A 10,884-nucleotide genomic window follows, 5' to 3' on the forward strand; every position below is an offset into this window, starting at 1 on the left:
TGATAAAAGATAAAGTAGATATAAATATTGTAACTGTAGTTCTTGCTTGATACCTGTTGTTATATGTAGTTTTGCTATATTAAAGTAAAAGCCTTCCTTTTTGTTTAAACAGAAAAGGGGAAATGTTGTAGGAGGTCCTTCTGTCTGTGTTACTTTCATTGGTTAATAAAGGAACTACTTTGGGCCTATAGCAGAGTTGTAGGGGAACAGAGCTAGGCAGAGAAAACTAAAGGGAATGTTGGGAGAAAGAAGGCAGAATCAGGAAGACACTATGGAACTGCCAGAGATAGACATGCTGAATCTTTGTCTGTAAGCCACTGCCACGTGGTGATATACAGATTAATAGGAATGGGTTAAATTAATATGTAAGAGTTAGCCAATAAGAAGCTAGAGCTAATGGGCAAAGCAGTGATTTAATGAATATAGTTTCTATGTGATTATTTCAGTTCTGGGCAGCCGGGACAAACAAGCAGCTCCCGCAACAATTTAAAATTCACTTTTTTCAATAGCCTTTCCTAGTAGTTAAGAAATTCTTCAAAAAGATGAATTTTTAAATTTAAAAATCAAATTAAAATATCTATCAAAACTTGTGCCCTTACATAAAAAGCATTAAGTTAAAAGTAGCCAACAAATAAATGAGTTTTCTAATGAATTAGAGCTTCATTGTTCAGTAAAGTAATAAATTGTTTATGTTTATATTAATAGTGAACTGTTCAATGCAGTCAAATTTATTTTGTTATGTTCAAACTTAAAATGATAGTTTTACCATTTGATAACTGATCTTCACATGTGAAAATTACATTATAATTTTGAACTGTTTACTTAAATTTGTTCCATTTATTTAAAACAAAAACAGTAAGACAAGCAACTTGGTATAAACATGTTTACAAAAATAGAGATTAGGTGCCTGACTTATTTTGTAATTATATTTTCTTTTAAAAACATTCAAACCACTTTCTTGGAATACCACCTACATACCAAAGTACATAATCTGATAACTAAAACTGTCTAGAAATCACTGATGCTCTTTCAACCCTGAATATTGGCAAATCCTCAATTTACAACTGTTTTGCTACATTTTAACTAATCTAAATTTCCCATTTATACATCTGAAAACATTACAATGTTCCCTTACATCTCATATCTATTTGCAATGTTATTTTATTATAGTTTCTAACATGGATCCACATATAACATTTTACTTTGAAATACTTAAATCATAACCTACCTGCCCAAAGTTTGTTTCTCTATAAACCTTTTACTGCCTTGCCTACGGGTACTTCTCTGTCCCTTGTACAACTATACTGTGGAACATGTAGCTATCAAAATACTCATCACAAACAGAATACTGTTTGCTGACCAATGGCTATCAGTACACATACAACCATGATGGACCCATCTCGACAAACTATGTAAATCGCTGCTGCCCACCCTACCTTCTGATCACTACTTTTCTTTGGGAGGGAACATGAGTAAATAGTATGGGTATACATGTTTATATGTGTCAGTGTATGACAGGATGAGACACACCACATGTGAAGGCCTAGGTATCTTCTTCAATTGATTTTCATATCTGATTAACACTGTTCTTAATTTTACTAAAAGTAAGATAAACACAAAAGTCAAAACTCAAAGAAACTAGTGGTTACAAATCTAGAAAGCAAAACCAACAGTTCTTTCCATACAATGGAATTTCAATGCTGAAACAAGGCACCTCAGTTCTCGATGAATCATTATTTGTATTCTAACTGGAATAAAACCATTTGGTTACTGTGATGTTAAAATCAAATGTTTTATTCTGCCCCTGAGAAAGATATGTATTTAGAGAAAATTGGGAAACTTTAGTTTCTATTGACCCATCTGCTTGCCATTTGTAACTCCTATAGTCTACTTTCTATCTCTACTGCATGAATCTTTTTAACCTCTTGAGCTGTTTTGTTGTGTATGTGACTTGTGAACAGCAAACATTGGACAAATAATCTAATTGTATTTTTTGAAATATAAGAAAAAAATTTACTTGTGGTACTTAGTAAACTCAAAATTCCATTTGTGATTTCATTAAGTATTCTGAAGTATTATAATGGAGCTAAGGATAGTATTTTAAAAGACCTCATTCAAACCCTGGTATAACTTCTTATAAATGAAGATAATAAGAGCAGCAGGGTTATATCAAATCAGGGCAAACCATACACTTTGTATGTTTATTATTTTTTTTCAATATTCTTAAAACAGTGTGACTGCCAAAAAATATCATAAATGTCTTCATATCATACTGTTTCCCCTAGACTCATGCAAACTCAAATTTTTCTACTGCTCTAAAACTTCAGAAAAAGAAAAGAGGCAAAACATGTATATCTTTTACTTTTCAGTCTAACAATAAGGACAGTCTATTCAATACTATACTGGATTATAAAACAATAAGACTTAAATGATATATTGAAGCCCAGACACTAATTTTTTAATCTGATGATTACAGTCTTCAACTCAAAGAAATATAATTGAAACACTCACCAATATCTTGAAAATCTACAAAAAAAAAAAAAGAAGAAGAAGAAGGAGGAGGAGAAAGAGATGGAAGTCTACCGAAGGTTACAGTGGCGAAGCAATGTTCTAGTTGAGTTCAAATGACAAGGAGCATCTATCTCTAGTATGGGAGGGAAATTTTTCCCAGTACAGTGAGTAGGGTATACAGGTCTCCAGACACAGGCATGGAAATTGTGAGGAAGTGAGAGAAAATCACCAGTAAGCAGCTCATTGGGGAAAGCAAAGATAATTTGGGGAAGACAAGGAATACATGAAACAGAAAATGAGTTCAGAATTCTGGAAGTATAAACCTGATAAATTTGAGAAAGATGGAACTACAGAAGCGTTAACTATCAAAAATTTAGAATGACATCATGCATCCCAATGTACAAAGAAATTTTATTACGATTTCAGCTTAGTTTTACTTAGCTTAGTTTGTAACCTTTAGAAAGTAAGCTTGCATTAAATATCAATATTATAATTTCAAATAACAATTTTGTGTAAATATAATCAACTAATGAGAATGTTAGTAAAAATTGGGAGCTGAAGCAGTCAAAGTACAAGTTATATTCTCTTCTGCTCTAGGTGGCCATCTGTTGGGAGACTGAACTTTTAATGTTTGGAGCAATTAATTGTATACAATTGGTTGTGTAGTTCTACCCCTGACACACTGTCCAACATTCATTAACAGATAAGACTGTCCTATATGCAACCAGGAATATCTAGCGGGAAACTGCAGATTTTTACCATATATTACTAAGGTATATAGCAAAATATAACTTATAAGGAATCTATTTTAGAACCATATTGATTTTGTTAAGGACTATACCGATTTGTTTTGCAGCTTGCAGTATATCTTTTAAGTCTTCATTTATACTTTGCATTTTATTCTTCTCTAGTTTTTCATTCAAAAATTTGACTATCTTCTTCCATGTGAGGCCCAAATCTAAAACTTGTTCATGAAGTTTGGATCGCTTCAGCTGAAAAAAAGTATAACATAAAAATATTCTGGTTAAAGTTTTTCTCCAATCCATTATTTATCATGTATGATTTGCATTACATAATAGCTATTTTGCACTACCCAGAATTCAAAGTTGTACCTACTCAAATATAAATCAATTATTCTCAAAAGGAATTTAAGAGGTCACAAATTGAGCTGTGCAAGGGAAAAAATTGTTTTAAAATAAATGTTTACTATTTTAATTATAAAATAAGATCATTCATATACCAAAGTAGGAAATTCAATATTCCTAAACTGACATGAAAACATCCCACTATATTCCTTTCCTTTTCTGTTTGTATTAAAACAGTTTATAATGATTATAAAAATATGTTTTGAAAAAAAAATGTTTTGACAAAAGGCATTTGAAGACTATTAGAGTCCCCTTCTTAGTCAGTTCAACACATTTAAACAACACTGTTTTCCAAAGCATGACCCGGGAACTAAAGGGTAGATATAGATTATTTTCTATATACACTCTTTTCTTGAAACCATAAATCTTTTCCTCCTCAAGAATTGATTACAGAATGCAATAAAAGTTTCATGTCAGATCCCTGCCTTTGATCCATAGATAAAAGTCATGAAGCAATCTAACAAAATAAAGAACTGGTGAGTCAAGCAAAGAACTGTAACTTAACTCCTGCTTGCACTGACGATGCTAATTATTCATTACTTTCTTGTTTCAATTTTGAAATCTCAAGTGAGGTTGGACAATTTGAGTTAAGAAGAGAATAGGAAAATGTATAGTTGATATAGACTGGCCATAAAATGACTTTAGCTGTTATAATAAGGTCATAAGTATAATGATTCATTTAACTTTCATCTCTACTTTTGTATATGGGGAACACTATCTGCGATTAAAAAGGCACATTAAAACAAAATTTACTGAATATGTTATTTTCCATCCTCGGATAGCAAAAGTATTTAAAATACTACAATATTAAATAAAATGACAAGGGGGAAAGGTATGTAGTCTTTATGTTTTTAAACTGCAAAAATCTTTTATATTATCCCTATTTCAGCATAATTTGCAAGGCCATAGGAAGGTAAAAACAGAAAACAAACTATATTAATATTCATTAAGAATATGCATTATAATTTTTATATTTATTACTGTGAGAAATGTAAGAATCATTATGAAGACTGTTTCCTTGTCTGACACAATTCTGCATCATTAGAGGGAAGTCTACCAAAAGACTGGTAATAAATAATCTTTACTTTCTGAGTGAGTGAATCTTTAGGTGAAGAAGTTAACTGTAACACTATATAAAGACTGCATCAATGAAGTTCAGCCTACCAGGAAATTATGTTACCACTCCGCAATACAGTCAATTGAAAAGCCAAAAATTAAAAAAAAAAAATTAAATTTTTCTTTTAAAGAAGAACATTAAGATCTTCAGAAACTGCCGTCTATATTCCCACATAAAGTAGATACATCATGAGGACTATAATCCTTGATTATGATGCCAAACATTTAACTTCTCTGCTAAAAGTCAGTGTATCATTTACAGATTTAAGACTCCATAAACTTCATTCTTAATATGAAATATATATGTATGACAGCTTTTGCTCATTTACCTTTTGAAACAGTATACAATATAATCATATTCAGAAAGAAATACTATAATTTAAGGATTAAAATAAGTAAACTCCTTACATTTGCAAACTAGAGCTAAACTGCTTCTCAGAATTAATATTGAAATCCTAACCTCCAATACCTCAGCAAGCCATTAATGTTAGGTCATAGTCCCATCTGATTGGTTTAATTACAGAAACACAAACTATGGACACTCAAGAATGCCAGGGATAAGCTTCTACAGAGGAAAGATCCTAGGAGATACAGTATGAAGGCTGTTATCTACAATTCACAGACGAGTTTCCAGGGAAAACAATCTTTACCTTGATTCTGAATTTTAAACTCCCACTCTACAGAATACAAAATTTGTGTTGGCAGAGCCACCAAACCTATAACGTATTATATTATTCTATATAAATTAATGTATCATAGACTAAGAACTTTTCTATGTCTCACAAATATTTTACATAGAGTTTGCAATGCATCTTAGTATAACCTACTTTTCATAACGTCTTTATAATTACATTCACTTATTTTATAAAACTTACCTACATAAGTAAGTTTACTTTCAGAAGAAATTCACTGTGAAACCACATGCCCTAATTTGTTGCTCAGAAATTGCAGTCATTCAACTAATATGAAAAGTGACTGGTGTTCTTTCCATAAAACTCCAAAGTGTTAACCACATTGTCCAAACAGAAGCTATGTTTATAGTGAACATAAACTTACTGCTAAGTACTATAAAGCTCAGTCATGTAAGGAATTTATCCACATCAGTCATTTTCAATTAGCTACATTACTGTTAAAGAATCTGGAGTTCCATACATTTTTATTATTACCATTTATTTCTAAAGTTTTTAACATAATAAGGCCTTACAACTAACTTCTTTAAGCATTGAATGTACTCTTACCAATTATATAGACATGTCAACTATGAGACCAACTATAAAACCTGAAATTAATATTATATTCCTATGTTAAGGTTCATGTGTGAAGAATTTAACAGGAGACCTAAAAACATATCCAGCTGATTCAAAATAAATGTAAACTAAATCACAAAATTAACAGAAAACATGAAGGCCTGTATTTGATTATTCCCTTTGATAACAGTCAGAGGTGCTTAACATAAGTATACTTCAATAATACAACAGTATACTCAATCTCCTTCTCAGGACAGAAACAAGATAAAATGTTCATTTTAAGCACATACAACTAAAAATTGAAATGTCAAATACCCATACTCTTTATTTTTAATGGTTTTCACCTAAAAACATTTACCTTTAAGTCAGCTACTTCTTCATTATAATTATCTTGCTTGGTGACATTTGAAAAGGAGCGCAAAGCTCCTGTGAGCCGAGGTAAAGCCATCGTTTACTCAATCAGTGATCCATAGAAATAAGAGACTCAAAACTGAAACAAAACACAATGATATTTATCTGTTTAGAAATGACACAGATAATCAAACTTAAGAAACTGACCTATACGAGAAAAATAAAAAACACGAAAGCACTTGCGACCAATGTTAGTTTCTTAAGTATAGAATAAAATCTCCCAGCAAAAAATAAGCAGATGTGCTAGAAACTATAACAATTCTATCATATCAGTCAAAACAGACTTTAGAGCAAAAGGTAAAAGGGACTTAAAGCAAAGATTCTAAACAATAATAAAAGACAACATATATAAAAAGTTCTTAGTTCATATGCATGGCTTTAAAAATTAAAAATTAAAACAGACCTCCAGAAAGAAATGGAAAGTCCAACATCAATGTGCAGTACAAAGACATCAATGACTGATGGCCCAATTCACAAGCCATACCCAAACCCTACCCCTATCAAAATTCAATAAAGATACACACAGAAACATACACTTTTTATGTATTAAAAACATAATATTTTATGATTAAAAATATACATTATGTACATTTGAAATTTTTAATTACATTGCACACACATGCGTGCACGTGTGTATATGCACACCTCTGTGTGTGTGTGTGTATGTGTGTGTGTGTGTGTGCGCGTACGCGTGCATGTGCCATGGTACAGGGAAATCAAAGGGCAACTGTGGGAGGCGGTTCTCTCCTACTTTATTGGATCCTAGGATTATCAGGCTTGGTAGCCTTTACCTGCTATGTCATCCATCTTGCTGATCATGAAATAGTTTTAAGATAGTATATTGTATACAACAGTATAAATCTCAACAAATTTCAAATGGTATTAGATAGATCAGGAAATGATGTGGGATTCCCCTCTATATGCTGTGAATACCACTGGTTAATGAAGAACTGCCTTAGGCCTGTGCAGGGCAGAATAGAGGTGTAGGGGAGGGGGGTGCATGGGACACTAGAATGCTGGGAGAAACAAGGCCGAGTCACACAAGATGCCATGTAGCCACCAAAAAGGGAATTTGCAAGCTGCCAGGTGGAAACTTGCCGGTAGGCCACAAGCCTCATGGTAAAATATAAAATAATGGAAATGAGTTAAATTAAGATGTAAGAGCTAGCCCATAAGAAGCTAGAGCTAATAGGCCAAGCAGTGATTTAATTAATATAGATTCTATATGATTATTCTGGGAGTCTGGGTGGCCAGGAAATGAACAAGCGGCCTCATACAAAAAGATAATAATATTTTAATAATGTTTAGAAGTATCAAATCTACCCTGGAGCTCATTGTGACCAAGTTAGTTTGCTGACCTCTTATAGAAGTCATTCTCTTAACAACATGTAATTAAATAAGAAACAAAATGCAAGACATTAAAAACATAGGAGAAAGCATAAAGATGAGTGAGAACTTTCTAGAATGGCTAAAGAACTGTACCTTACAATGGAGAAATTCTATAAAGAAAGTAAAATGACTCAACTTGTAAGAAAATTCTCCTACTAGAGGACTTCAAGTTCCAGCTACTCAGTGGGCATACAGAGATAGGTGAGCACTTGTGATAAAATTAACAATGATGGAAAACAAATTCTTGTGCACCAGCATGATTTCCAGGCTCTTGGGCAACAGAACCAAAGCTTAGACAGGGAAACAGTGATAACAATAGAAGCAGAAGCAGTTTACTAAGAATGAGTATCTTAGTAATAGATGGAGCTAGAAAACATCATATTGAATAAGATAACCCAGACCCAGAAAGACAATTCTATACACTAACGCATAAGAGGTTTTTAAACATAAATCAAGGAAAAACAGTCTACAAATCACAATCCCAGAGAACCTAGACAATAAGGACCCTTAGAGAGACATACATGGATCTAATCTACGTGGGAAGTAGAAAAGGACAAGATCTCCTGAGTATATTGGGAGCATGGGGACCATGGGAGAGGGCAGAGGCGGGGAGGGGAACAGAGAAAAATGTATAAAAAGAAAAAAAATGAATAAACTTGCAAGGAGAAAGCAGGCCAGACCTGTGATGAATATTAGAAACTAAACGGCAGGCGGACAAGACAGTTCAGTGGCAGGCGTGCCAGCTAGGGTATGTGGCCTGAACTGGATCCCTGAGACCTATCACATGATAGAGAAAACCAACTGCCTCCTACTGTTCTGACTGCCACATATATTACAAACACACACACGCACACTAAATAAAATGTAAAAAAAAAAAAAAAAAAGATAGCTAATGCTGTAGGAAGGATGAGGACTTTTATGCCGTATTTCTCAAACTTTCTCCTTTATGTTCTATCAGTTACATGCCAGCCTATGCTGAGCAGGTTGCAGCATTTCCTCTATCAAATGCCTTCTTTCATATGTTAATCTCTCTTTCGAATAAGGTTCTATTGAACCTCACATCACAGTCTTCTGTTCCAAGATAATTCTGAGAGTATCATTTAAATGTTTCTAACATTGAGTAATATATTCTTAAAACATTTGAAAAGGAAAAAAGTAAACCAGAAGTTAGTGGATAGTTTCTCAAACTTTATTGTGCACTAGTCAAACGCCATACTTTTAAAATAACTAGCCTAAATAAATAAATGAAATGAAAAATAAAAATGACTGAATTAAGACAAGAAAGATATCACCTACCCTTAAATCAGTATTCAGTGTCTGTTCACGTCAAAGAAAATCTATATAGTAAGAATCAATGGTCTCCATTTAGATTCAATCTGTCTCCTACCAGGCTTTCTCAACTAGATTCCCTGAAAAATAAAATTGTACTGAAAGTATCTTTCTTTAACATTTCTTTTCCTCAGTTCTTTCGAGGACTGTACATAGGTAATACCAGTAGAAAAGCAAGGCATACAAAGAATGCCTTCCAGCACTGAAGTTTACAAAACCACAAGAATGATGGATACATTCTCCTCAGGATAACAAAAGCCAAAACTCTTCAAAGAATGTCCTGATATTAAACTTAACATATTCTGCCTCAGAACCTCACAGATTTCAAAATGTAAGCATCAAAACAGGAAATACATGAAGTGTAGAATACACTGTCTCAGCATGGTTTTAAGGAAAACTGGTGTACTTGGGACCACAAATTTAATAATTTTGACTATCCAACAGTAATACCCTGAATTACCTGTCCTTTCTTTTAAAGAACTTAATATTTTCATTGATTTTAAACTTATTTGCAAATTTAGACAATACTACCAAACATGACAATACTCTCAACCTTCAATAAGAAATGTCTAGTCAAAGGAAAGATGGCTCGGTGGTTGAGAGCACTTGCTGCTCGTGAAGAAGACCCAGGTTTGGTTCTCAGGAATTAAATGGCAGCTAGCATTTCAGGCAATGGGATGCCCTCTTTTGGCTTCTGTGGGTACCAGACATACAACTGGTGTACATACATACATGCAGGCACTCACACAAACACAAATAATTATTTTATTAAGAAAGGACTAACAATAAGATGATGTTGTTTCAAACTATACTGATAGGAAACTTCAAACAGGCATCTGCTCTTTCCTTAAATTTTCCTTTAATCACCACATTTATCTCAAATTAGGAAATCTTCCAGTATAGCATGGTTTCGATGTTTAACATATGCCTTCAAAAAATAAACATCAACATAACCATTAAACACAAACCAACTTCTTCACCTGGAGTTCATCTGAAGAAACAAAAAGTTTCAAGTATACAGCAAAAACACAGCTGTGTAGAATACACTCACAGTAATGTTGTTTCAACACTTCAAGGGTAATTTTAATTATTCATAACTCTACCTACCAAACTGACAACAGATCCTATGCCTCTCTTAAGCAAAAAGAGACTGTCTTAAACAGTCCTTAAAAGTTAGGATACACATTTGACTCACGGAGAACTCAGAAAGCACAGGAAGAGATCATTAAACCTACACATACCTCACACAATATAAAATGTATGCTTGCATATTTTACAAACAAAATTTCTACTTGGCTCTTATATCATAATCACTCATCTATATTAACTCCAGGTTACCAACTCAAAGACTAAGGGGACAGCCTACACAGAAGCCAAAAGTTTCACATTCTACAAGATTCCACATTTCAACATTTTTTACTCTTAAGAAAACATAAGGAAGTCTTTTCTTTTAAATGTCTTTGGGAAAACAAGATGTTAAAATACTACTTCAACATCAAAGAACAGTTACAAAAACTCAAAAAGAACAAACAAGTATATACATCACCTCTTAAAAAAACTTGGAGCAGATCCAATACATACTATTTCACATATGAATTTTAACTATCCGCATACTAGCCCATTAACAAGAGCCTGTGAAAAATTATGGTCAAAAGACAAAATTTTCATTTAACTCTAACCATAAGTCTTAAAAGGAAAAAAAAATCAAGGAATTTATGCCTGTCCCTTAAAAACCC

General features: G+C 32.9%; 1 protein-coding gene across 1 annotated transcript in view; it reads right to left on the reverse strand.

The window, feature by feature from the left end:
* The window catches only part of Ascc3 (activating signal cointegrator 1 complex subunit 3), a 315,331-nt gene that overhangs the window by 292,169 nt on the left and 12,278 nt on the right, over positions 1-10,884 (reverse strand). Inside the window, exons 2-3 of the mRNA XM_005363511.2 lie at positions 6,378-6,509; positions 3,353-3,503 (exon numbers count right to left, since the gene is read on the reverse strand). Of these exons, the coding sequence (XP_005363568.1) occupies positions 3,353-3,503; positions 6,378-6,467 (241 nt within the window). The 5' untranslated portion in view covers positions 6,468-6,509. The remainder of the gene's footprint in view (positions 1-3,352; positions 3,504-6,377; positions 6,510-10,884) is intronic.

The sequence above is a fragment of the Microtus ochrogaster genome, linkage group LG9, assembly GCF_000317375.1.
Source record: "Microtus ochrogaster isolate Prairie Vole_2 linkage group LG9, MicOch1.0, whole genome shotgun sequence".
Lineage (NCBI taxonomy): Eukaryota > Metazoa > Chordata > Mammalia > Rodentia > Cricetidae > Microtus > Microtus ochrogaster.